Here is a 24,277-nt window from a genome sequence, read left to right as displayed (position 1 = left end):
TTTTCCATTACTAATCGATGGGAAACAAACATACAATAAAACGGACCCCAAAAGATAAAGAAGCCAATATACACAGTCACCAAACAAGCTAGAAAATTCATAAAGACCACTCCCACCTCTCAATCAAAAAAGATCCTCGTGTTTTGCTTTCCAAACTCAATTTCTCTCTATCGACTCGTAAATTCAATCTTCGTAAATAAAGAAAAAAGATTCCCATGACTCGTATATACATTTATCCCATTCTCATATCACATGGCCATTTCCATTTCCATTCATTCACCCCGATACAATTTTCCTTTTCTCTCTCTCTCTCTCTCTCTCTCTCTCTCTCTCTCTCTCTCTTTCTCTCTCCTTCCACGATATTACCACTACTGCTACTACCCCCATACTTCATTACCAACTATCTCCCATTCACATGCCTATCTTTCCTGTAATCTTGCCAATTTCATCGTGAAAACTAAAAACTAAAAATAAAATAAAAAGGGGGGTATCAAAGGCGGCGGTAATGGAGTGTATCTTTTTACTCTGGATGTGTGTGTGATGCTTTATGTGGAAAAAAACGTGCAAAATAAGAATAAAAACAAAAACCAAGGCCAAAAGTAGTCTGGTTGGAGAGAGAAAAAAAAATCCCCTCGCAATGTCGCTTCGTAAAAAGTTGTCGTTCGTGAAATTGGCGTATCCCGTTGCGCAAAAAAAAAAAGAAAAAAAAGGGGGATGGGGAGGAACGAGGACGAGGATAATCCGCAAGGACACGAGCGACTGGAACTGACACCGCATCTCAACGACAAGGGCTCAGTAAAGCGGTTCATACGCGAGTCCGGCCCAGTCTTCAAAACGTGACACAGCAGACGACGTGTGACGCGCAATCTTCTCGCTCCACCACGACTCGCCCTCGTTCATGCCCACGGGGAACAGGCCAAATAGATACCGCCCATTGCCGTATGCGCCGCTGCGGGTAGCGCTGTTACCGCGCCCGCCGCCGAGACCCACACCATTGGCGCGCTGCCAGCCGTTGAGCCGCATGTAGAGGTAGAGGCAGAAGACTACCAGGGCGAGGTTGAGCAGAGTGGGCACCCAGTCCATGACGGCTTCGAATGTCGTCTTGGGTACCGTTGCAGCAATGGGCTGTGGAGCACGTGGCTCTACTTCTTCCTTGTCATCGACAACACTTGATGCCTCGGCAATCGTCTGTACCCCCATGCTAAGCATGAGAACTTTAGGCTTGACTCGTACAACAATGTTTTCAGGGTGAACCTCATGCATCGTCACGACAGAGACAAACTCGTTGGGCGTGCCTGCCGTCGGGCTCTCGGGCACGGTTTGGGTCCCTTTGGTGACGGAGGCGGTGAATTTGCGCTCGACCACCGTAGGTGCAACAGGAGCGATGTCCAGAACAAGATGAGGGCCAGAAAGCGTCGATGCGACTGGTTCTGCAGCGACGGCTTCAACGGCTGCAATCGGAATTGTGCTGACAGTCGCGTAATCGACGAGCTGGTCTCGAAGCACTGGCGAATCCGTTTGAGTAGGAGATTCAGCCGTTCGGACCCGGACAGGTGCGCTCGGAGTCGTGCTAACAGACGCGTAGCCAGCGAACTCGGTTGTGAGTCGGGTGACGTCGGTCTGGGCCGAGCAGTCCGTGGTGGAGATGTGGCGCACTGTCGGGATCGTGCTGCCAGCTTCCCTCACACTCACCGTTAATGTCGCGACTCCAGGTTCTTGTGGTGCAATACTGACAATTTCGTGCTGCTTCAAGCTGCTCGGCGCAACGCGGGCAGGCGCTCGGGGTGCAAAGCTGGCAATTTCGCTCGTGTACATGCTCGACAGAGGGGCGCGAGCGGGCTCAATGGGCCCAGTGCTTGCCGTCTCACGCACAATCAGTGTGTGTTTAGATACTGCCGCAGCAACGGGCTCTGTGCTGGTACCCTCATTAACGCTGACAGTAAAAGGTGCATCTAGAGCGGGTTCGCGAGGCTCCAGGCGACCGGCTTCGCGCACGTCGAGTGTAAGTCGGGATACATGAGCAGCAACCGGCGAGATGCTAACAGACTCCTGGGTATGAATGGCTGAAGGCGGCTGAATGGCGGGCGCAATTGGCTCATAGGTGAGAGGCGTCTCCTGGATATGCGAGTAGTCGTTCCATTCAATTTCGTAAAACTCTGCGTCATCGATGGCCGAAAGCTCAGAAGCCAGCGAGTCGCCAATAGCGCCAATGTGCTGGTCCTCGTCAATGGGGGAGGCAGCGTTTTCTCTGGCAATCGCGTCGGCAGCGTGATAGCTGCGCTGTCTCTCCTTCTGCACCTGCATTTCAAGGTGACTGATTCGCTCATCCTTGACTATAATTGTGCGCTCCTGTTCGCCAATCTGCTCGCGCAGTGCGCTTATGTCGTGCTCTATGTCTTGGGCATGGTAGACGGCCTTTTGTGCCTCTTCCAGCTCAGCCTCCAGGGCCGCAATCCTCTCCTCCGACTCTTGCCATTGTTCCTTCAGATCCTCGAGTTGGAGCTTCAAGTCCCGGTGGTCGGCGAGCGCCTCATCGCGGTCGATGAGGGCAGAGCGGTGGGCGAAGCGCGACTGGTTGAGATCGGAGTAGAGTTCTTCTACGCGTTCCTCAGCGTCTTTGGTGGCGGCTTTTTCGTGATCAATGTCCTTTTCGAGCTTCTTGATGAGCGTATGGAGGCCTTTGGATTTGTTCTTTTCAATGTCCAACGCATCTGTACTTCTCTTGAGCTCGTCGTTTGCGGCGCGCAGCGAGCTCTCTGCCTTTGTCAACTCATCCTTGAGCACAGCATAATGTCTCTCCAGAGCCTCCTTCTGTCCCGTCAGCTCTACTATACGATCATAATCTGATTCCTCGTTCATTGCGCAAGTTGGGTTACTCACCGCAACCTGGCCGTTGAAGTCTTTATGCGGTGGCTAGCTTCTTTGTTGGCATTGTCGCATGCGCCAAGATACCGGGTCCGGCGCTAGCACGGGCGCTAGTCTCCACACTAGCGGGAACACTCCCCTGCTCAATGTGCTGGCAAGTCTAACAAGGCGAGGAAATCAGGAACAATTGGTGAGATAATGCCGTACCATCCGCTTCATTGTTTCAGCATATTTCTGAACAATATTGCACAAATGCTGATTCATAATATCAGCCGTCTTCCGTTGTATTCGGGAGAATCCAACCCCGGTGCGGTGCGGTGAAGAGATCGCCTTTCACCCTAGTAAAGGAGGCTCAGGTACGCGACAGATCTGCAGGGAATAGTCTGCGAACCTACTTGCTATCCCACCTGTCAGCTTCGGAACCATGCCCTTCACCGCTAGTATACTGCACTTTATTTTCCCACACCGCAGGCGAACTTGTTGGGAAATATACTTTTCTACTGGCTAAAAAGGGAGAATTCTGCAGCCCTACCATGCTTCTAGCCTCCTTTTTTTTTTTCATTTTTCCTTCCTTCACCGTCTTGCTGCATCATTTTTTCTTTTCAAGCATGGTACCTGCATCGAGCAAGGTCAAGCATGGCGCTAAACGCTCATCTCCCGCTCAGCATCCCAGCTTTACATTGTCTGCATGCTCTACGCAGCCAATCTACTCGTATCCACCAAATCACCATGCGCTGGCCCCGTAAACTTTTTCCTGCCCGTCATGACCCAAAACACCAGGCTAAGCAGCATCACCGCGCCGGTGGCAGCAGACGTGTAATTCATATTCTCGCTCGTCACCGGCGTAACAGTGGGCAAGTTTGAAACCACACATACGAAGGTGAGGTACAAGAAGCCGATGATGTTGAGCACGATGCCCCATCTTCCGAGCGAGTATGGGCCTTCTAAACGTGTCTTTTTGCCTGTAAAGTGTGCCAGAATGCGGGAGAGAAGAGGCATTAGGTATGATAGATCTATTGAGAACGGCATGAGCATATCAAGTTTTTTTCTAGAGTTGAACCAAACGGAGACTTTTACTCACAGAATCCTTGGGTAGCAATGCCGATAATGGTATTGAACCCAGTTGTTGTGCCAAAATAGATAGAGTTGAAGGTCATTTGCACAACGGTTGTGAGCAAGACTGCGTACACGGGAACCGATCGCTCGGATACAGTGCTGAGCACGTTGGAAAACGGTAGACCGTTGTCACGAGCAAACGCATAGACAGCCCTCGATCCCTCCGCCATGAGCGAATTGGCACATACGACAGTGATTACGCTTATCATTGAGGCCAGGGTAGATGTTCCTGCGATGCTGTTTGTAGAGTGGAACATGATTTCAATGACTGGCACTCCAGTCGGCGTGCTGCCCGTTGCTTCGAGGTCGCCAATACAGAAACACAGCGCGACGAGCCATGCGAAGCCGGTAAAGAAACCAATGTATACTGACATGACGATTGCGCGAGGCGCCTGCTTGCGCGCATCCTTGATCTCTTCAGTCATATGCGATGGTGCGTCGTAACAGCACATTCCAAAAGCCGACTGCAGCAGGCCGAGGCAGGTGGCGTATGGCGCATTCCATCCGGTAAAGTTTTGGAAGTCGCTGAATACATAGCTTGCCGACTGTTTCTTATCGTTCGTGGCCAGGATGGTGATGAAGCATACGACAAACGAGGTCAGGTTCCAGATGAAAATGGCCTTGGAGAGCTTGTTAAGGATATGTGGTAGGTAGATGTTTGAGGTGGCTGCGATCCATGTGATCAGATACGTGACTAGGACGGTATGCCAACGTTCAATGGTGAACCCGTAGTTTAGTTGGGCGGTTCCGAGTATGAAGTTTGCAGCTACGTTGTTGTTAACTGAACCCATGCATATGATCCCGATTAACATGAACCTAGGAGAAGTCAGTCAAGCCCAGAAACTCGAGTCCCTATTCGCACTTGCCATCCACAAAGATAGCTCATTGATTTAGCCCAGCGCGAAGGGGCTAGTATGGCAACCCAACTGTACTGGCCACCAGCAACAGGGTATCTAAAAAAAATTAGCAAAATCCCTCAAACGATGCATGTACTTCTTACGCGCTACACATCTCAGCCATGGAATACGCCACTGCGAGCGTAACCAAGCAAACACACAACCAGCCCCATATCATAACTGGCGGTCCTCCCGATTCCACGCCGATGGTAAGAACACCAGACAGTGCAGTCCACGATGTGACGATACTAAATGAGAAGCCAACCATACCCAGCAGTCCGAAACTACGCTTCAACTCTATCATCTCGTTAGCCTACTACCCAAGACCACCATCTGAAGCATACTCACCCTGGGTATATCCCAGCTGTGCAAGCACATCGTCATCGCTGGTGGCAGTACTATCCAGCACCTTCTTCTCATCAAGCGTATCCGCCATATCTACTCCTTACTCCCTTACCCGAGAAAAGCAGTAAGTAAAATCAAATCACAAGTGTGAAAGAAACTGATTAATCCAGCAACCAGACATTCAAGGGCACCACCTCCCAGAATATATAACTATAAAACTCCTGCTGCATCTCCGACCCTGAACCACAGAAATCTCGCAGTCTCCCCCAATTGGGGCTTGTGAGCAACACAAGATAAGCCATAATACGAACGAGGCAGATATGGTACTACCCCGACCCTGCGTCATTGACTCCTCTCCTCCACTCCCTTCCGATAACAAAAGATCTCGAGACCCCATTGAAAAGATTGGGGGATATGCGTGGATTGGGGTTGGTTGGTTGGATTGTTGTAAACGGGGCTTATCGTGCAGTAGCTGCGTGTGTGGCGATTGGTGGAGATAGGGAGGAAGGAGCAAACCGGGGTTCGTGTAGACAAGGTGGGGCGAGGTCGTAGTGGGATAAGATAGGGCAGATGTATCGAGGGCATGTGTTTGCGGTTATTTTTTTTCTTTCTTCTTCAGACATTTCGGGGTTGTGCTTTTGTACTCATACTTGAGGAAGGGATGGAAATGGAGGGATGTGTGTATGTTGAGGCATGACGTTGATCAAAGTTTATGGACGGAAGATGCAAGGAATGTTACATTGCCATTCTTGCGGATCCCCAATAGTGGATGAAGTATCAGACCCACAGTACCTCGCAGCAACAAGTGCCGTACTTCAATCTTTCAGTTTAGGTAAACAGGCGTGGTAAGCGTTTGGTTCGCCTGGAGCAAGGCAGTTCCAAGTCATGCGAACTCCACAATCTCAAACATTTAGATCTATCCAAATCTGTACTCGTAAGCCCTCAATCAAAAACTGTTCAAAAGTGCTAAAAACAACAGCGCAACAATTTCTGATTCTAGAGTGCGGAATACGAAGATATCTCTCCAACAATGACCACACAAATCCTCAGCACCACTCCCTACCCCTTCCCACACACATCCTCCCTCCATCCCAGCACAACCGCCCTGGTCCTCATAGACATGCAGCGCGACTTTCTGCATCCAGGTGGCTACCTCGCTTCATCCGGTTATTCTATCACGCGCTTCAGCGATTTAATCCCGCGCTTGGCCTCGCTCCTATCCACCTTCCGGAAAGCGGGCTTCCATGTGGTGCACACGCGCGAAGGACACGAGGGTCATCTAGCGACGGTGAGCAGCAGAGAGGCGCATAGGAGTGCGGTCAATGGGGCGCAGATTGGGAGTCGAGGGCCGCTGGGGCGGCTGTTGGTCAGAGGCGAGGAGGGTCATGATATTATAGCCGAGTTGAAGCCGGTAGAGGGGGAGTTGGTGATCGACAAGCCCGGCCGTGGTGCCTTTGTGCACACCGAGTTGGATCTTGCGCTGAGGGTAAAGGGTGTGAAGAATCTGGTGGTCTGTGGCGTCACGGCAGATGCATGTGTAAGTAGTACGGTGAGGGAGGCGAGCGACAGGGGATATGACGTCTTGGTCGTCGAAGATGGGGTCGAAAGTGTCAATGAAGAGCTGAAAAAGTGGAGTCTGGAGAGTATCAGGGTAGAGGGTGGGCTGTTTGGGGTAACGGGGATATGCAAGGCCGTTGAAGAAGCCGTGGCAAGTTGGGTGGAGGACGCTGCGCAACATAGCACGGTAACTGAATGACGAGACGAAACATCACGATTTCGCGATATGGAGTGCATTGAACGTGTTTGCATTGGCTTTGACTAGCCAAAATGAAGACGGAAGCTTCATATATTGATCATTCCCATACCACCCATGATTTTAACGCCGTTGAGACTAATAGCCGTGACCAGATCATATCCATAAACAATGTGTGACGAGAAATTTAACCACCGAAACCGTAGAGGGTACGGCCCTGGCGCTTAAGAGCGTAGACAACGTCGAGCGAGGTGACGGTCTTGCGCTTGGCGTGCTCAGTGTATGTGACGGCATCACGGATGACGCTCTCGAGGAAAGTCTTGAGGACACCACGGGTCTCTTCATAGATCACTGGGGGCATGTTAGAGAGAGGTCGGTGAGAGAGTGATGCGGGTGATGCTTACTGGCAGAAATACGCTTGACACCACCACGACGAGCGAGACGACGGATGGCGGGCTTGGTGATACCCTGGATGTTGTCACGAAGAATCTTTCGGTGACGCTTGGCACCGCCCTTGCCGAGGCCCTTGCCACCTTTGCCGCCTGAGGAAAGATGTTAGCACACTGTATGTGTAGAGCGTGTGTGGGTGGTGATAGGCGCGGCGCAATAGTGGGGCGACGCGTTGAGCCTCAACACCAAGCGCGCCTCATGGCCAGGCGCAGGCAGCGATGCAACACCAACGATGCAACGCGCACGAAAGGCGATGAGGGTAGCAAAAACAAGGGAGATATCAATGTACTTACGTCCAGTCATGTTGATAGAGGGTTGGTAAGTTGGAAGGTGATGGGTTGTGGTAGTAGACGCGAATGGGGCGGGGTTGGTGGATGGAGATGGGAAAAGCTGGGGGGGATGCGAAAAGGGAGGAAGAAGAGGAGTGCAGCGAGCGTGGGCGGGCTGGTTATATAGACGAGGGACGGGCGCGGCGGCTGCCTCGAGATCACACACGCAAAAGGCGGCCGCGCTAAACCGGGTTAGGAGGGGACATGGAAGCAAAAAGCGACTGAGTTGCCGCCCTCACAATTTGCGACCAAAATCAAAAGGCCTGGAAAGCAGCACTTCGAATTGCGCCCTGACCTGGCAGGCGCACCCGCCTCCTAGTTGCGACTGCTGGCTGGGGGCGCGCGGTCCGTGCGCCAACTTCATTCTCAACGCGTCCACCTTACTCCTCCAACACCCCGCTGCTGCATCGCGTGTGCGCCCCGCCAGAGACCACTGCAGCGCCTGAAAATCATACATGAAGGTTCTGGACGCAATAAATATCTGGATTTCTTGCCATATCGCCGTTTTCAGTCTCCAGAAATGGCAGACTGTGACTTGCACGACACGCCCTCTCTCGGATCTGCGCCTTCACCCAACCCAACTACGCGTAACCAGTGTGACGTAGTAGCATGGCCCAGCTGACTTTTGTACCGGACTACTCTTCACTGTTCCCTTGAGGCGGAAGATCAAGAAACCGTGCATTTGAACATCATACCACTCAACTCAACTCAACTTCACATGATTCAAAAGTTCGCTGATTCAAGACAAAGGGACTCATTTCACATTCTAGCTATTCTACCAATCTGTTAAATCAGCAAACGAAAACACTGTCGCAGTCTGTCCATCAACATCAACGCGTCACGTCCATTCTGTGATATCAGTCCATCCTTCCGACTATTTTACTTTGTCTCGTTGACAGTCTTGTCCGCAGCCTCATCATACACCGGAGGGGCATCGTATGCTGGAAGCTCAGCAAATTCCTCCTTCTCATCCTGCTCTCCCATCTTCAGGCCCTCTTCAACATCACCATCTTCAAAGTCCTCGACATCCTCCTCACGCAAAGCAATGGCCTGGTACCTCTGGCCACGGAACTTGGCAACCGTCATGGCAATCAGGCATCCTAGCGCCATACCAACTAGGTATGTCAAGGTACCAGCAAACACGCCAATGAGAATAGGAACGAAAATGGTGAAGAAGGCACGACGAGCAAACATGGCAATGCGGTGGTGGTGTGCGTGATGGTGTTGATCCTCACCATGAGGCTTGCCGGGGTGGAAGCGGTGTGGCGGCTTGCCCTCAATCGTCTCATGTTCCATGGGGTTGTGGGGGCGCATGCGCATGTGGCACCCAGGCTTGGGCTTACCCATGTGCTTGAGCTGTTCGAGGCGGTCGGCCATAATGCCCTTCCACTTGCAGTACATAGGCCATCGGTTGCATTCCTGCTCCGAAGGCCCAGCCCTGCTAGGCTCAGCCTTGTTAAACGACGCAATCATAAGACGGCCCTCGGCATTCTTTAGCATGTTGATTTGTAGCACAGGAGGATCCATAGGCATGTCTTCAACTGATGTAATCTTGAGCGTCATCGGAAGAAGCTCAGTACCCTCTTCCGAAATGGTCTCGGCGCCATTAAAGTCAAACTCAAAGCCTGTAATGCGTAGACGCAGGCCGTCATCCGAAGAAGGGTCCATTTGGGTAAGATGGTATGTCGCAAAGGCTATGCCAACCGAAGGAGGAAAGATTTGCGCGCTGTCAAGATTGAGAGCCTCATCCTGGGGTCCGACGTCAAAGTCTAGGCGCTGGTCAAAGGTTAGTATGCCACGTTTTGGTGTCTAGGTTGCACAACGTACGAATGTGTTGCCTGCGCCTTCCTTCCACTTGAGTGAATCCCCGTCCAGAGTTGCAAGAGCGCATCCTGGGCATTCAAGCGCAACAGATCGCTGCAAGGGGTTAACCGCAAACGCTTCCAAAGCGTGGCCTTCGTCCAAGTTCATGGTTGATGGGATGAGGACGGCGCTGGCGGCCAGCGCCAAGTTCGCAAAGACGCCCAGTTTGCTAGGAGACATTGTAGAGATTGATTGGTGACAAGATTCAAATGACAAGAGAGTGAAAGATGGTGCAGAATTGAAGGTAATAAGGAGTTCGGGGTCAGAGGAAGGCGGTGCCTCAGATGGCGCAACCTTAGGACAATCCGCCGCGTCATCGTCACGTGCGACACCAATGGACCCTGACCACCTCTTGTCAGAGTGTCGCACCCTTCGTGAAACACCTGATGAAGCAGCCAGCGAAACACCTATCGACGTGCCTGAACATGCCAATATATTCAAAGCAGCACCTCTTACTCTGGCATCTTTGCGCAATTTGCACGCCTTGGAGAGCTATACGTGGGGCAGTTTTGCTACGCCGTCGTCTTGTTTTCGGACGTTCCACGGCGAACGGAAGGCCTCATGCCCAGCCCAGCCCGGTCCAGCGCCACAGGCTCTCCCCAACCCGATGCGCTAACGGAAGCGGGGATCATCGCATCCCGGAGCGGTACATGTGGCAAATGCACAACACCAGAAGCAAGCAAGTCACTGCTTTTTTGTACACGTTGATATCGAGATCCGCTCAACAGCTGCACATGTAACCCATTCAAGCACAAACAATTCCATCTCTCGACTTTGAACATCCGCAGCTCTCCGGTCATGGCCTCGTGTACCCTCATCTCGTGGCGCTGTGTACAACCGTACCGGCAATGCACCTACGCCAATCGGTACAATGTCCTGTGAAGCTGACACCCGTATCTCTGCCGCCGAACATATTCACCTCGTCGCCCACCACATATACTTAGGTAGTCAGCTTCTCTCTCTCAAAGCTTAAACGCATCCGTCGGACCGACGCGCGAACAAACGGCCGTTTAACACTGCAAAACCTGCCAAGCTAAGGCTGTGGCTATTAACAGACTTGTTTGCCGGATTATCGTATTGAAACACACTCAGAAATACTCACTGTGGGGCTTGGGCAACTGTATCCATTTTTTGTTTTTCCCCTACCCGTGAGACTGTTTTTGCTTGATTAGGCGAACAACGCAACACACCAGCCATGTTGCTTTGCAAATCAGTGGTTCCTGAGATTTACAAAACCCTGTTGTTTGGTTGCGAGTAAAGTGTGATTTTTTGGTTATAATTATGCGGTGGGGTATTGTCTTCCGTCAAACGGAGCGTTTCGGCGATATGGGGCATCGTGATGCAGCGACCTGGTTGTCGGGCTTGTTGGCGCAGAGCCGGGGCGTTGTGTAGAGGGGACTTGGGGCAAAGTAGCGATGGAGGAAGGGAAGGTGTGTAAGAGATTAACAGTGTGGTATCGATGCAGGTATGCATCGGCTTTGGAGGATTTGGTCATGTGCTTGTATGATAAGTACGCAACCAAAACCCGACACCTCTTGTACTTTGAAAAAGCACCGTATGATTCCCATTCAAGTCTTTTTGATCGACATTGCGCATTCTGCCACTATCGATTCCATTGTTTGAAAATCATCAAATATGATTCAGTGGACAAGAAAACCCACAGGTATATTTACTCTACAAAACCCTCACACATTGACCCAATCCATGCTATTTTGTAGAAACCAATATCATATACATGTACATTCAAACTCGCCCAACAAACACACCATGGTATCTTTCGCTCGTAAAAACAACAACAAAAGCCGCTTCAACCTAGAAAATAAAAAGATCAAAAACGAGGGTGATTGAACCATACAAGCAACTCCCCCCATGCTATGCCAGCCTCGCAATGCAAACCAAAAAAAATCACATCATCATCATCATCATCATCATCATCATTGTAAATCTGTCTCTTCCTCGACCCTAAATTCTCCCACAAACCCCTTCTCACATCCGACTAACCTGCACCGGCACCCCAGGATGCATATTAAGCAGATACTGGGGTCCGGGCATCGTGCCGCCCCCATACATGGAGCGACTCCCATTCCTCTGATGCTGTGCACCATTCACGTGCGCATTACCATATGGCGGCGGATACGGCGGCGGGGGCTGGTTTCCAAACCCACCTGCGCTGGGAATACTCCTGCACTCGTCCATTTTGGCGAGCATGATAGCGTCGTCGTTGGACCCGCGGGTCAGCGCGCGCGCGTACGCGGAGCCCCGCCTGTGAATGCAGGTGTGCATAAGGATCAGGAACATGAAGATGCCGAGGGAGAGGGATGTGTAGACGAGGATGATGGGGCGGGTTTGCGAGGAGAGCTGTAGGCCCAGGCCGCCGGTGAGGACGAGCAGCACGAACGAGGTGGAGGCGAGGGGGGTGTGGAGGCTGCGGAGGCGGGCGTTGATGTGGTTGAATGCAGGGAGAAGCGACATTAAGAGTAAGGGGAGGATGGCGATCAAGGCGAAGATTTGGTGGGGGGTGTTGAAGGCTTTGGACTGGTGGTGGTTAGTATACTTGTGTACTACATTTGAATACTCACAGGTAGAGAGACTTACGCGGTTGTATTGTCCGCTGACAACCCCGCCCAGAGCAAAGCTGACAATCAGGAATACGAGAATGATTACGCTGAACATCACGTGGATCTTGATGTTCTTGAATACCGCTACAGCAATCAAGTTCAATGGCCAGAGGATAAAGAGTGCAAGGCAGCCCATGATGGCGTGAGCAAGGTTCGCGCGGTCGTGGTCGCGGGTCATTTCTCCTTGCATCTCGACGCCGTTTCGTGCGTTGCTTTTTGCAGGTACTCCTCCAGGACCATTGGCAGCGCGCAGGTTCATAGTGAAGGAGCCATAGCCAAAATGGCGCGCGAGGTTTGCTGATCGCGAGTTGGACATGAGATTCTTGCCGTTACCGAACGCGTAAATCATAGGTTGAGACTCTGCTTTCGTGTTCATGTAGTCGCGGCAGTTGCCGCAGCGTGCCTTCAGGATGAGCATCGAGTCGTTGATAGTGGTGCCGGGTAGGATGGAGAGGTCAATTGAAGAGTTGAAAGTAGGTTCTGCGCCTGAGGAGCCGATGCGTGGGGAGACAGTGACGTCTGGTTTGGGGTTAGTACGGCTTGTTATATTTCTCTGGGATTGAAAGCTTGAGGGTCCAGGCAGATGAAGAGAAAACGTACTGTCGCCCTTGCTGTTGGGATACATGATGAACATCAGACTCCCTTGCATCTTGGGACCAAACCCAACGCCGACCCACGAATACGCTGGGCTGGCGAAATAGATGAAGATATCGTCAGAGTCGTCCGCAATATTGACTGAAAACTGGGTTTCTGTGCGGTCAAAGTAAAAAGTGGATGCTGCAGTGAGGTTGGGAGTCGTGCTTTGCGCCGTTACAATTGGCAAGAAGACTATACAAACATGTCAGTAAACCCATTGGTAAGATCCAATACGTCACCCCATTCCTCTAGTAATATGATATTACACATGTCGACTAGAGTAGAGACTAAATACTTACATGCTAGCAGCGCAAGTACCACACCCATCATCTCTCGTCGCGAACCCATCATCTCTCGTCGCGAACCCATCATAGCGCCCGCAACCCAGAGTAACGTGCGACAAAAAAGATATACTTCTTGCAAGAACCAGGGGCGTGCGCGCGTAAAAGATATGCCTAAGGAAAAGAAAATTCGAGTGATCCCAGGAACCAGGCAGGAGGTAAGAAGGACGTAATTGGCGCACGAAGAGCTGAGAATGAAGGCAAAAACCAGAAAAGAAGGAAAAAAATCAAGATAATATCCCGTCAGAAGCAAGTGGTGGAGAACGAAACGAGGAGGTCCTGCCCAAATAAAGAACTAGGCTTCGTATTGACAGAAAAAAAGCAAAAAAAATCGACTTGTGCAAGAGACGTCAGCTTCGCTTTCGCTCCGTCCGTCCGGCGTCTGCAATAAAAAGGAGGATGAGAGGAGGAGAGGAGGAATGACTTCGCCGTCGTCGTGCGATGTAAACTTTAGAAAAAATAAACGTAGTAGTAGTAGTTATCTCTCAATCAAGCCACCACCACATCAATATCAAAGTTCGGAAAAGGAAAGAAAAGAGGCAGCAGAAGAGGGGGTGGCGGGCGGCGGGATACACGAATAACCTTACACAAAGGGCATACAAGAGAGAGGAGAGAGAGATATGTACGCGAGGTACCACCACATACTTACTTACACACACACGCATGCACGCACGCACGGCGGAACCAAACAAGACAATTCATCTTCCGAACCCACATGGTTCAATTCCCGGGGGGGCCAACAACAACATCCAGCACACACACTTTCTCGCACCCTGAAACGCGGGTCCAGAGCCAGTTGCAATGCACGCATGGCCAACGAATGCACGGCGTTAGCACTGTAGAGTTAAACAAGACCCTCCCCCCAGCCTAGTCAGCATGCCTGCACGGTGTCAAACGAGGGCGTTTACAGCCTTGTATTGGGTGGACGGGCGGATAAGTCGGGGTTGAGCGCGGGCGCTTAAGGGCAGTGGGTAACGGGTAAGTAGGCAGATTACGCTGGGCATTGGTTGTATGTGTGTGTGTGTGTGCCTTGAGATTTCTTCTCACAAAAAAAGTGGGCAATGCAGTACCATGTTGCTTGCTGCTTTGTTGCTGTGGTGCGAAGCGCCCGTAGGATGGGATGAAGCAAAGGGGCGGGGGCGGCTTCATGCGACTGGCTGGTTGGTTGCCTTTGGGCCTGGGTGTTAGGGAAGAGACAGGACAGGACAAGACAATGATACGCGTGTATATTTTTAGTAGCACCGCGAGGCGGCATGATGATGCATGGATTGCGACGACGAATAGAGGTGCAGTGGCCGCGAGTGGAATACTAGCCACTCGGGTTGATGGCCTTGCGACAGACAAGCCACGGCCTTTTTGTTCAATGAACCTGTGGTCTGATCGTGCGCGCCAGCCCCTTGCCGCTCGCTGCATCCAGCACTGCCACTGCCCCTCCACCAAAAAAGCAAGCCGCCCGCCAAATAACCTGACCCCCACATTCCCACCAAGTTGGCAATAATGGGCTTCTATTCATAGTACCTTCACACAACACTGCACACAGCTTTACATACATGCTAACACCAACAAGTCGTGAATTCATTCAAAGCAGAAATAGAATTATGTACCTCCGTACCCGATTCATTCATCCATGCTCATAGACCCTAGTGCTCCGCGCCATAATTGAAACCCCATCTTCATCATCATCGTAGTCCCAAAGAAAACACGAAACCTCTCTTCCTTCTTCACCCCGGGTATGCTCGTCATAATCATCAAGTCATTAGTCCATACAGGCTATATCCTCGTTGCAGACTGTAGAAATCTTGTAAGTCGTTCCGCGTCACAGTGAGACTTTTCCCACCAAAGCGTGCTGGAGCGTCCAGGCCATGTGTCGGCAACCCAGAGACATTGCAACAACGCCTTGATCGAGTGAGCAGTCCACTCGCCGAGACAAGTGGACTGCATCGTCGTGGACCCAAATACTGGCTTAAGACTAGTAGTCTTCAACCCGCAGATCCGGCAAGCAAAGAAAATCATGCAAATAGCTGCCCTCACACCCACATTCTAGTGATATCGACTGCGGCGGCTGTCAAAGTGTAAATCAGTTTCGTAGTACCGCTCGTCGTAGCCCGACGTCGGCCTAGAGTTGTGGATAGATTTGCGCTCAATTTCAATCTCCCGGATGCGGCTCTTGCGCTTGCGGCGAATTTCATCCGAGATCTCTACCAGGTGCAGCACATCCTCCTGTGTGGCATTAGCAACTTATCACCTCTTCTACTTATTCTACAACTTACGTATCTGAGATACTCCATCACATAGAAGAAGTCATCTGTTTCCTCGCACGCGTAGCCCATCGAGTCGATGGCCTCCCTGATGACCAAATCCTTGGTGATTTCGGTCCACATGTCCTTCTTGCGTTGCTTGACGGCGCCCTGGTTGTCACAGTCAGTGGTGTGCTCTTAGCCGATACAAGAATCTGAATGACATACATGCTGATGATTAAGGTTGATGTCAATGTCAAGCTCCTCGAAGGCGCTCCTTCCGCGCCCACGGCTGTGGCTTCTAGACGTATGTTAGTAGATGTGTGTGGTATCCAGATGGCATACATACTCTCTGCGGTTGATCTCGATCTCGAGTGTCTCGTTTAGTGGTGGGGGAGGAGACGGAGGCGCCGGTGGTGGAGGGGGTGTTGGGGAGCGTGCTCTGACGACACCTACAAAACAGTCAGTACCAACCTGGATCTTGCAGGTGCACAACTTACCGTGGTCAATGTGCCTGTGGTGGGTGATGATCTCCTGAATGATGGGAGGGCGGATTTCTGGTTCTGGAGCTGGCGGCGGAGGTGGGGGAGGCGGAGATGGAGAAGGCGAGGGGGTAGGAGCGCGCTCTTCTTTGCGTCTGATGATGATCTCGTCTCTTATGACTTCGCGGTTGTTCTGGGGCGGGGATTCTGCGCGGGGGCGACGGATGACAAACTCCTCGCGCTCCCGAGCAACCAGCTCGCCGCGGTTGCGTGCTGGAGGTGGAAGACTCCTTTCGCGGCCCCGGATTGTCAAGGAACTCCGTTCTCTGCTGGTGTCTCTACCATCACGGCTGAATTCTCGGCGGTTTGCGCGAATCTCAAAGTTGCCATCTTTTTCCTGGAAGCGGATAGAGCCTCGCTCAGCAGACACGTCGCGGCCATGGCGACTGATCTCGCTGCGAGAAGCGCGGATGTCGATGTCGTCGTTAGTACGGCCTCGGAAACGCACTTCGTCATCATCCACCTGACGTGGGGCAGGTCGGCTGACGGATCGGACCGGGGGCCCATCACCACGGCGGAAGACGATATCATCACGCTCGGGGGGTCCGCGCGACTGCTCGCGGCGTCGGATTGTGATGTCGTCGCGCTCAACCTCGCGCACTGACGAGGCTGGAGGTGGGGGACGGCTCCGAGTCGAGCGTACGTCATCGTCAAAACCACGAGCACTGCGGGGTCCGGACCTGGAGAAGCTGTCGTCGTCACGGCCTCGCATTACCAGCGGACCAGCGGTTGGGCGATTGTAGTCTTCGCGCAGGAAATCAGGCATGCTGCGGCGGGGATCGCCGCCTACACCACTGCGGCGCAACTCGAAGTCGAGCTCATCATAGTTGCGGTCACTGCGGTTGCCGTTGCGGTAGAAGTCGCGCTCTCGCTCTTCATAGAGCTCTGCGGTGGGGTAGCGTCGCGACATTGCGCCGGTGAGCAGCAAGCAAGCGACTTCAGGGGAGGAATATAGAAGGGGGGGGGGTTGTAAGTAGTCAAAGTAATAGCAGTGGTGGTGAGTGTTGAGTGTGGCTATGGCGGGGTGGTGAGCCACGCTCTCTCTCTCTCTTTCTCACGCGCGACTGAGTGCGGATGAGCTGGGAAAAGGAGACTGGGGCGGGTGGGAAGAAAAGAAGAGGGCGGGCAAGGTAATGAAGAATAGGCTGTGCCGTGGCCTGACGTTATCGAGAAGGCCGGCCCAGTTGGAGTGCGTGGTGGGCATGCATGTAGTGGGGTGGGTAACAAGACCAAGGTCGGGCGCGCGCTCAAAATGCCCATGACGTAACCTCCACGCTACGCCAAACCACCCTCCCTGATCACCAGGATGCATCCTGCCCTTTGTGCCCAATCGTAGCGGCAGACGCTGCCCTTTTGGCCCAGCTCGCACCAGCCCGCCCGCCATGTGCACTGCCGGCTGGAAGGGCCTCGCCGGCGAGGTTAAGGGTGAGGGTGAGCAGAAGAGATTTTGCAGCCGTGGTGCTGAGTGCACGCCGTGCTGTCTGAGACGGGGCCTGTCAGGTGTCGTCAGTCACGCTCAGCCCAGCCAGCCCAGCCAGCACAAGCACAAATGCAAAGAAAAGCTGCCACTACTTCGAGTCGGTACCGCGCGTTCGCACTACACCGAACCAGCCATGTCCCACACGTCCGGACACATGTCAGGCACCTGGAGCCGCTGCCCCCAGTCGCTACCTGATGTCGAACGACGGCCCCAGGAACACCACCTCGATCCAAACCCAGGCCCAACTTGAAGCGGCCCGATCGACATGCCCCAGGCCTCGCCCCTCTCTGCCCTCGCTGAATCCTCCGCCCGGTGAGATCTTCATGCCCAACAGCGAGCGTGCGACGGCATCTCCGCCTCGACCCGCATGTCCCGCGTCGAGCATTTCCTGGTCTCGACGTCAAGGGCCCAGCTGCAAGGACCTTCTCTACCATTCTACTGTAGACGTGCGCATTCTACACCAAGCCATATGCATGGTATTAATCGCTCGTTGATATTGCCCCGACCCAACTAACGTGCTGACATGTGTACTTGGCTTTGCCCTGGCCCCTGTCCTGTCCGGCATTGTATGCGGGATGACGTTATGCGGACACGAATTCTCCTCGGACTGCTGTTGCGCCGTCCAGGCTGGTTTTGAACAAGTTACTTGCTTGTTATCCTGTCTACCAGAAAAGCCAGGTCTAGTATACTGTAATGCAAACATACATAATTTCTATTGCTGCATGTGTCGGTCATGGCATCCAGGGTTTGAATGGCACAGGCAGGAAGTTTCTAGAGCACGACCCGCTTCCCGCAGCCAGAAATGCGTCTAGCGACAAGCAACCATCCCCATACGGTGCTGCGCCAAAGATGCAATCCAGGTGTTCGCACCACTGCCGTCTGCTAGTGTTTGCTAATCAAATCAGCCAAATACATATCAGCCCACTCATGCCATGCATCCAGACCCAGAACCCATCGTCGCTGACACCAGAAATCTTTTACACGCAGCACTGCAATCCGCGTCTCATTGCCTGTGATGCTCCACATTCAACTGAGATGGGGGTGGTCATATACAAACATTCGCCAATATGCTTGACATGTACAGCTTGCACCCTTTGGTCAATCCTGTAGCCATCCGCATGTCTGTGCCTGTTTGCCTTCCAGAGCAATACTCATCGTCCGAAGATGGTCCTTCAGGACCTGAGAACCTGAACGTTAAGTCATCTATGCTCCCATTAATCTTCTTTTCAACAGCCCCCAGTGTGTTGAAGCAAGAGACTGTTCAAGTAAGAAACGGGCAACTGCTTTTAGTAACAGAGTTTTCTAGTAGTCACCAAAGTGTACTGAACTCCGTTTTGTTTGTCCCTTCACGCCGCTTGTCAACTCCCTTGCTATCACCCATCTTGTTTATGACACTGATTTTGAAGAAGTCTGACTATGCGGCGTATTTCTACTTCATCGTGTTTGTAGCCCAAAATTTCCACAAAATCAGCCGCCCCATGCTTCGTACAGCTATTGCACTCGCACGTCTCATATGTCTCGCATATCACGTGACGTGTTCTGTTTGCTGCGACGACGCTGCGCCTTCCTAGTCTGCGGACAAGGTCATGGCAAACAACACTCCACAGCTGTATCTTAAATTCCAGAGGCAGTGAGCGTGAGCATCATCAACCCCAAACAGCTTCAACTGCCGTGTATCGCCGTCTTGTTCAACAAAGTCCTTGGCTTGTCCATACAGCCAGACAGCTGCTAGACAAACATGGTACGCCGCTCTGGGAAAAGGTCAAACCGTGTCAGCCACTCGGGAAGTCGCAGCACGGCTTCTTGCAGAGGTCCCAACATAAATTCTGGCAATGTCTATGCAAGCCTGGGCGAAATGGCAGTGAGTGGTGAGTTCGTTCTCTTTCAAACAACCCCAAAAACGCATGCCAGTTGTTGTATTCCCCCTACTTCTAACCCAAGAGCCACCTAGATTCTCAGCATCTTACAATTAGGAGAACCCGTGCTGATCATATGTTAGAAGCGGAGATGGACTCTCACTCCCTCCCAGAGAGTTCTCTACTCGACGAGAACATTCCCATATCTGGCACAACCCGTAACAACAACGAGATTTACGGGTATTTCCAGCGCGCTAAGAGGCCAGTTGTCGGTGGGGCATGGCTTCAGCAACCGGAGATTCCAAACTCTTCGGAAGTCCTACGTGACACGTCCGGCTTCACCAACAGCGAATCACTCATCGAACTAGACGACCACGTTCGCCCACACAAGGTAGAGGGTGCATACTATGACAAAGAAGACTACTTAAGAACCTTGTATGAGCTCCTGCGCGAAGACACTATTCGTCCTCTGCGGGAGGCTATTGATGAGGTCCGCGCCGAGCCTTTTAAAGACGAAGCAGAGTATCAGAACCAAAGCATCGGCATCTATGACTCTGTCTACATCAAGTCGCTTGTATTCTCTCCCAGAGGACTGGCGACAAGAGTTGCATTCTCACTTGGACGGGCCAAGAAGCATGTCAGGTGAGTTACGGAACGACCAGAGTGTATTCACAGCTAACATACTATAGATGGGGCCAGTCGAAGCGGCTCATCACTGGATCACTTGTCGCATTGTCTCCCACAGATGATGCCTTCCAGACACAGTGTGTTCTTGCCATTGTCGCAGCGCGTCCCATCAGTGCATTGGAACAAAACCCGCCCGCGATCGACTTGTTCTTTGCTCGACCCGAAGATCAAGAGATTGACCCCATGCGCAAATGGATCATGGTAGAGTCTAGAGCCAGCTTCTTCGAGGCAAATAGGCATACGCTGTTGGCTTTGCAACAACTGATGAGGGAGCCATTCATGTTATCAAAATACCTTGTGGACGCTCAGAAGGAGGTAGACCCTCCAGCTTACGTCCAGCACAACCCATATACGAATCTTAGCAGTCTTGCCAGCATGGAGGATGCTGAAGACTATGAGAATATCAATGTGCTCGAGAAGTGGCCCACAACGTCTTCACATTCCCTTGACGAATCGCAGAACAGAGCACTGAAGCGTATGCTCACAAGCGAGTTGGCTATCGTACAAGGTCCTCCTGGTACAGGGAAGACGTTTGTATCCGTTATCGCTCTGCAAATCGCTCGCGATAATTTGCGCAAGGAAGACGCACCTATCATCGTGACCGCGCAGACGAATCACGCTCTCGACCAACTATTACGACACACATCCATATTCGAACCAAATTACATACGGCTAGGAGGAAGGAGCAAGGACAACGATATAAAAAAGCAGACACTGTTCGAAGTCAAATCAAGGACACCACAGCAAAAAGGGACTGGTAGCGGTATCAAGAAGAAAGCATCCGGCAAGATCAGAAGTTTAGCAACCGAATGCCAGAAATTGCTCGCTCCTATTGAAGCCAACAAAGAACCGCTTGATCACAATTTACTCTTGAAGTTTGAGCTGATCACTCAGAAGCAGGCCGAATCGCTGGAGTTGGACTCACAAGATGCTATAGGGATCTCGCCCTCCAACCATCCAGGCATTCTCATGGAACAATGGCTTGGCAAATGTCTTGCGCCATGCGATAGACCAACTCTCCCTGAGGATCTTGAATGGGGCTATGAAGAAGAGGATTTTGAAATTGAGCAATTGCAGGAACTTGAGGCAGAAGCGGTAGCACAGGATGATGACGATATCGAAGCTCTTCGTGGACCTGTCATTGAAATCAGCGACAACTTCAAGGGTACTGGTACCTCTTTGAGTAATACTGACATTCGGCACATCTTGCGCAAGACGGATGACCTTTACAAGATCCGTACGGCTGACCGAGGTGCGATCTACAACTTTTTCAAGCGGGAAGTGAAGCGGATAATTACAACGGAAATTCGCAAGATTGCAAAGACCTACCATGACAATGTTGTACAACGCAAGATCGGAGTGTTCGAAGAGAACGCACGTATCCTGCGCGGTGCACGTATTATTGGATGTACAACTACAGGTCTCGCAAAGTACCGGGCTCTCCTATCCAGCCTTCATCCGCGCTTGTGTATCGTAGAAGAGGCGGCCGAGACCCTTGAAGCGCCTGTGACTGCAGCCTGCTTACCTAGCCTCGAGCACTTAATCTTGGTCGGCGATCACCAGCAGCTGCGTCCTCACACTCAGGTACGGGCCTTTGAAGACGAGCCATACTTTTTAAACTTGTCGCTTTTCGAGCGCCTGGTTCGGAACAATGTTGCATTCGACACTTTGACGCGCCAGCGTCGCATGATACCAGAAATACGACGTCTCTTATGTCCAATCTACGAAGACAAGCTGAAAGACCACCCAAATGTGGAAAACACTGGCCATCGTCCACCAGTTGAAGGAATGGGCGGAAACAACAGTTTCTTCTTCTGTCACGCATGGCCAGAGGACCGTGACGCCTATATGTCTTCATTCAATGCATGGGAAGCGGATATGGTGGTTCGATTTCTCGATTACTTGATTCTCAATGGTGTTGATGCCACCAAGACCACAATCTTGACGTTCTACAACGGCCAAAGAAGGCAGATAACTCAACGTATAAGAAACCACCCAAACTTGGGAGTTTATCGGGGCATCCAAGTCGTCACTGTCGACAGCTACCAAGGCGAGGAGAATGACATTGTACTACTCTCCCTAGTTCGCTCTAACAAGAAGAACTCCATCGGCTTTCTCAGCTCTGAGAATCGCGCATGCGTGGCATTGTCTCGAGCAAAACGTGGATTTTACATCTTCGGGAATGCCGAGCTTCTGGCTAGTCAGAGCAGTATATGGGGCAGCGTGGTCGAAATCATGTTCAAGAACAAGAAGCCAAAGGTCAAGGCTGGCCAGGAGCGACGAGTGGGGTACCATCTCCCCCTTGTATGCAGCAACCACGGGCGTAAGATGTGGTGTGAAGACCCTGGTGACTTTGAACTCATCAAGGGCGGTTGCGACGTCAAATGTGACGGGGTATTGCCTTGTGGACACCGTTGTCCGTACACATGCCACCCGTAGGTGTCCTTTCTGCTATATCTCTAATATCCAAACTAACCTCTGCCAGCTTCGAGCACGACAGGATCAATTGTACACAAAAGTGTGCTAGGCGTGTAGAGAGATGTGGTCATCCCTGCGTTGGTACGTTTAAGCCTTTTCCGAGTGCATGTAAGACACCTTTACTAACGTTCTACAGCCGAGTGTTGCGATCCATGCAGGTGCCACATGTGCGAACGTCGAAGCGATGGTATCAAGCCTGTCTTGAAAGTGGGACCGAGAGGAGCTGCTTCCATTAGCGGACCGCGCTCCAATATGCAGAACTTGAGCCTCGAAACCAAACTTGATGTTCCTAGAAATTCTAATCACGGAATGGCTTCCTCCACCTCGCGTTCGGGAATGACCCAGCTGCCACAAGGTACCACGGAGCAATGGGATGCTTACGCACACGGCGGTGGTGTTGAAGAGGACGACATGAGAATCCAGGCGGAGATGAAGCAAGAAGAGGCTGAGTACCTTGAGCGTATTCACGCATCTGCTCCAAAGCCTATGCGGCCGTCTGTTGGCAACCGACTCATCTCAACTTCACCAGTTAAGGCAGAAAGTGTTGAGATAGACACCGACTTGCTCATTGACCTTGATGCTGAGCCGCAGATTCAACCAGGCCAGGGTCAGCTGAGAGACAATTATGCGGATATTGCAGCACAGAGTGCCAGTCAAACTCCCTGTATGAACCTGCTTGACTAAGGGAGGGGGCAGTTGCGACGAGGCAATCGGGGGTCGAGATTTTTTTCAAAGCCGCGGCAGAAGGATTGTCATGTTTCAATGTGTTTTACCATAAATTTCAAGTCTTTGGGCAGGTTCCTCTGAAGTGGTTTGATGTAGATGGATGGATTATATTAGTAAAGTTTCGGGTAGAGGCTCTATGCCTGGGTATCTAGCTCCATCCTTGAACGTGTGTATCTCAGTTCCCCTTTACAGTGAGCCTAGGCATTTGTGTCTTCATCCATTCTGACCTGGAATATTTGTCCTGCCAATTTGGCAACATCACCCCCAAGCCCAACGAGCGCGGCCTTGATATCGTCGATTGTTTGGGGCGCCAGGCTGCCCTTCCGCGAGTAAAAGTCTATACCTGCAGGCGTAAACAAAGTCTTGGCAAAGTAGGTAACGACCCAGCTGTTGCCGGTGCCTTGTTCGTCGCTGTAACCTAGTATCTCCCATTTGCTTGTCGCAATTACCAGCCATCCCTTGCCACGCCAGTTGTACCCCAGACTAGCAACGTCGCCTGCTCCTCCTTCTGCACCAGCTGGCGGTGCGGTGTTGGGCACATCAAAGGGCTTATCGAGGCCATGCACCGTCTTGAGCGCATCCGAATTCAGACCCTGGTATGTGACCACATCATCAATCTGCGGTGGTGTGCTGGATGCAACAGGCGTGTATGTGATGCGGACATTGCGGTTCTTTTTCCACATGGGTAGCGTGGAGTGCGTTACATTCCACGAGCCTGACAGCCACGACAACTGGGGCGGTGAGATTGAAGCAGAGGGTTCGGTCGCGGTGAGCGAAGACGGCGCGCGGAGGGTCACCATGGCGAGTGCTGTACTCTACAATACAAATGGCTGAAGGCGGTGGTTGTGGTGACGTTACGAGGTCGCCTTGAGGCAGCGGGCGATTGGACTGTGGAGGATAAGGACGCGTGGAAACTGGAGAATATTGTGGAGATGGAGGCTGAATAATATTGACGATCCGTTGCTAAGAGGTTGGTAGGACAACGATTGTTTTTCCAGCCTACTCATACGTGGCGGAGGCTTAGAGATAGGCCTGGACGACGGACAGCTGGAATGGCCT

The 24,277-nt window shown here is 51.9% G+C and overlaps 10 protein-coding genes across 10 annotated transcripts; 3 read left to right on the top strand and 7 right to left on the bottom strand.

Annotated features, from left to right (window-relative positions):
• Nucleotides 1-308: 308 nt before the first annotated feature.
• On the bottom strand, nucleotides 309-2,904 carry COCSADRAFT_39965 (uncharacterized protein). Its single transcript, XM_007705386.1, has one exon. It carries the CDS (start codon nucleotides 2,857-2,859, stop codon nucleotides 793-795), a length of 2,067 nt encoding a protein of 688 aa, XP_007703576.1. The 5' UTR covers nucleotides 2,860-2,904; the 3' UTR covers nucleotides 309-792.
• Nucleotides 2,905-3,279: 375 nt separating this feature from the next.
• Nucleotides 3,280-5,393, bottom strand: COCSADRAFT_193044 (uncharacterized protein). The gene is made up of 5 exons (XM_007705516.1): nucleotides 5,226-5,393; nucleotides 4,982-5,174; nucleotides 4,848-4,934; nucleotides 3,947-4,797; nucleotides 3,280-3,878 (listed from the first exon to the last, which is right to left on the bottom strand). Exons 1-5 carry the CDS (start codon nucleotides 5,311-5,313, stop codon nucleotides 3,559-3,561), a joined length of 1,539 nt encoding a protein of 512 aa, XP_007703706.1. The 5' UTR covers nucleotides 5,314-5,393; the 3' UTR covers nucleotides 3,280-3,558.
• Nucleotides 5,394-6,029: 636 nt separating this feature from the next.
• COCSADRAFT_241442 (uncharacterized protein) lies at nucleotides 6,030-7,226 on the top strand. The gene has a single exon (XM_007705515.1). It carries the CDS (start codon nucleotides 6,253-6,255, stop codon nucleotides 6,976-6,978), a length of 726 nt encoding a protein of 241 aa, XP_007703705.1. The 5' UTR covers nucleotides 6,030-6,252; the 3' UTR covers nucleotides 6,979-7,226.
• A 1,258-nt stretch (nucleotides 7,227-8,484) lies between these two features.
• On the bottom strand, nucleotides 8,485-9,993 carry COCSADRAFT_39960 (uncharacterized protein). The gene is made up of 2 exons (XM_007705385.1): nucleotides 9,582-9,993; nucleotides 8,485-9,530 (listed from the first exon to the last, which is right to left on the bottom strand). Exons 1-2 carry the CDS (start codon nucleotides 9,795-9,797, stop codon nucleotides 8,634-8,636), a joined length of 1,113 nt encoding a protein of 370 aa, XP_007703575.1. The 5' UTR covers nucleotides 9,798-9,993; the 3' UTR covers nucleotides 8,485-8,633.
• A 1,476-nt stretch (nucleotides 9,994-11,469) lies between these two features.
• Nucleotides 11,470-13,537, bottom strand: COCSADRAFT_241389 (uncharacterized protein). The gene is made up of 3 exons (XM_007705514.1): nucleotides 13,171-13,537; nucleotides 12,836-13,063; nucleotides 11,470-12,754 (listed from the first exon to the last, which is right to left on the bottom strand). The coding sequence occupies exons 1-3, from the start codon at nucleotides 13,241-13,243 to the stop codon at nucleotides 11,604-11,606; spliced, it is 1,452 nt and encodes a 483-aa protein (XP_007703704.1). The 5' UTR covers nucleotides 13,244-13,537; the 3' UTR covers nucleotides 11,470-11,603.
• A 1,484-nt stretch (nucleotides 13,538-15,021) lies between these two features.
• Nucleotides 15,022-17,012, bottom strand: COCSADRAFT_241350 (uncharacterized protein). The gene is made up of 5 exons (XM_007705513.1): nucleotides 15,950-17,012; nucleotides 15,799-15,901; nucleotides 15,678-15,750; nucleotides 15,483-15,620; nucleotides 15,022-15,432 (listed from the first exon to the last, which is right to left on the bottom strand). Exons 1-5 carry the CDS (start codon nucleotides 16,899-16,901, stop codon nucleotides 15,253-15,255), a joined length of 1,446 nt encoding a protein of 481 aa, XP_007703703.1. The 5' UTR covers nucleotides 16,902-17,012; the 3' UTR covers nucleotides 15,022-15,252.
• Nucleotides 17,013-17,275: 263 nt separating this feature from the next.
• On the bottom strand, nucleotides 17,276-18,058 carry COCSADRAFT_241347 (uncharacterized protein). The gene has a single exon (XM_007705512.1). It carries the CDS (start codon nucleotides 17,903-17,905, stop codon nucleotides 17,498-17,500), a length of 408 nt encoding a protein of 135 aa, XP_007703702.1. The 5' UTR covers nucleotides 17,906-18,058; the 3' UTR covers nucleotides 17,276-17,497.
• Nucleotides 18,059-18,566: 508 nt separating this feature from the next.
• On the top strand, nucleotides 18,567-19,126 carry COCSADRAFT_241342 (uncharacterized protein). Its single transcript, XM_007705511.1, has one exon. It carries the CDS (start codon nucleotides 18,590-18,592, stop codon nucleotides 19,040-19,042), a length of 453 nt encoding a protein of 150 aa, XP_007703701.1. The 5' UTR covers nucleotides 18,567-18,589; the 3' UTR covers nucleotides 19,043-19,126.
• Nucleotides 19,127-19,209: 83 nt separating this feature from the next.
• On the top strand, nucleotides 19,210-23,176 carry COCSADRAFT_99224 (uncharacterized protein; the record flags this gene model as incomplete). The annotated part of the gene is made up of 5 exons (XM_007705510.1): nucleotides 19,210-19,343; nucleotides 19,445-19,969; nucleotides 20,017-22,449; nucleotides 22,500-22,573; nucleotides 22,629-23,176. The coding sequence occupies 5 exons, from the start codon at nucleotides 19,210-19,212 to the stop codon at nucleotides 23,174-23,176; spliced, it is 3,714 nt and encodes a 1,237-aa protein (XP_007703700.1).
• A 119-nt stretch (nucleotides 23,177-23,295) lies between these two features.
• COCSADRAFT_241328 (uncharacterized protein) lies at nucleotides 23,296-24,181 on the bottom strand. The gene has a single exon (XM_007705509.1). It carries the CDS (start codon nucleotides 24,016-24,018, stop codon nucleotides 23,416-23,418), a length of 603 nt encoding a protein of 200 aa, XP_007703699.1. The 5' UTR covers nucleotides 24,019-24,181; the 3' UTR covers nucleotides 23,296-23,415.
• Between the last annotated feature and the right edge of the window lie 96 nt (nucleotides 24,182-24,277).

The sequence above is a fragment of the Bipolaris sorokiniana genome, assembly GCF_000338995.1.
Source record: "Bipolaris sorokiniana ND90Pr unplaced genomic scaffold COCSAscaffold_14, whole genome shotgun sequence".
Lineage (NCBI taxonomy): Eukaryota > Fungi > Ascomycota > Dothideomycetes > Pleosporales > Pleosporaceae > Bipolaris > Bipolaris sorokiniana.
Note: the sequence above shows the minus strand (reverse complement) of the source record. Positions and strands in the feature narration are given on the sequence as shown.

Excerpts from the sequence above, each read along its gene's own strand:
- COCSADRAFT_241347 (XM_007705512.1), bottom strand. The coding sequence starts at position 17,905 with ATGGTAGAGAAGGTCCTTGCAGCTGGGCCCTTGACGTCGAGACCAGGA.
- COCSADRAFT_241389 (XM_007705514.1), bottom strand. The coding sequence starts at position 13,243 with ATGATGGGTTCGCGACGAGAGATGATGGGTTCGCGACGAGAGATGATG. Across the intron at positions 13,064-13,170 it reads GGTACTTGCGCTGCTAGCAT|TCTTCTTGCCAATTGTAACG; the intron begins GTAAGTATTTAG and ends ATGTTTGTATAG. Across the intron at positions 12,755-12,835 it reads TCCCAACAGCAAGGGCGACA|ACGTCACTGTCTCCCCACGC; the intron begins GTACGTTTTCTC and ends ACCCCAAACCAG.
- COCSADRAFT_241328 (XM_007705509.1), bottom strand. The coding sequence starts at position 24,018 with ATGGTGACCCTCCGCGCGCCGTCTTCGCTCACCGCGACCGAACCCTCT.
- COCSADRAFT_241342 (XM_007705511.1), top strand. The coding sequence starts at position 18,590 with ATGTCTGTGCCTGTTTGCCTTCCAGAGCAATACTCATCGTCCGAAGAT.
- COCSADRAFT_39965 (XM_007705386.1), bottom strand. The coding sequence starts at position 2,859 with ATGAACGAGGAATCAGATTATGATCGTATAGTAGAGCTGACGGGACAG.
- COCSADRAFT_39960 (XM_007705385.1), bottom strand. The coding sequence starts at position 9,797 with ATGTCTCCTAGCAAACTGGGCGTCTTTGCGAACTTGGCGCTGGCCGCC. Across the intron at positions 9,531-9,581 it reads AAGGCGCAGGCAACACATTC|CGCCTAGACTTTGACGTCGG; the intron begins GTACGTTGTGCA and ends ACCTTTGACCAG.
- COCSADRAFT_193044 (XM_007705516.1), bottom strand. The coding sequence starts at position 5,313 with ATGGCGGATACGCTTGATGAGAAGAAGGTGCTGGATAGTACTGCCACC. Across the intron at positions 4,935-4,981 it reads ATGGCTGAGATGTGTAGCGC|ATACCCTGTTGCTGGTGGCC; the intron begins GTAAGAAGTACA and ends AATTTTTTTTAG. Across the intron at positions 3,879-3,946 it reads CATTGCTACCCAAGGATTCT|ATCTATCATACCTAATGCCT; the intron begins GTGAGTAAAAGT and ends CGTTCTCAATAG.
- COCSADRAFT_241350 (XM_007705513.1), bottom strand. The coding sequence starts at position 16,901 with ATGTCGCGACGCTACCCCACCGCAGAGCTCTATGAAGAGCGAGAGCGC. Across the intron at positions 15,902-15,949 it reads CCACAGGCACATTGACCACG|GTGTCGTCAGAGCACGCTCC; the intron begins GTAAGTTGTGCA and ends ACTGTTTTGTAG. Across the intron at positions 15,433-15,482 it reads TGATGGAGTATCTCAGATAC|GAGGATGTGCTGCACCTGGT; the intron begins GTAAGTTGTAGA and ends AATGCCACACAG.
- COCSADRAFT_241442 (XM_007705515.1), top strand. The coding sequence starts at position 6,253 with ATGACCACACAAATCCTCAGCACCACTCCCTACCCCTTCCCACACACA.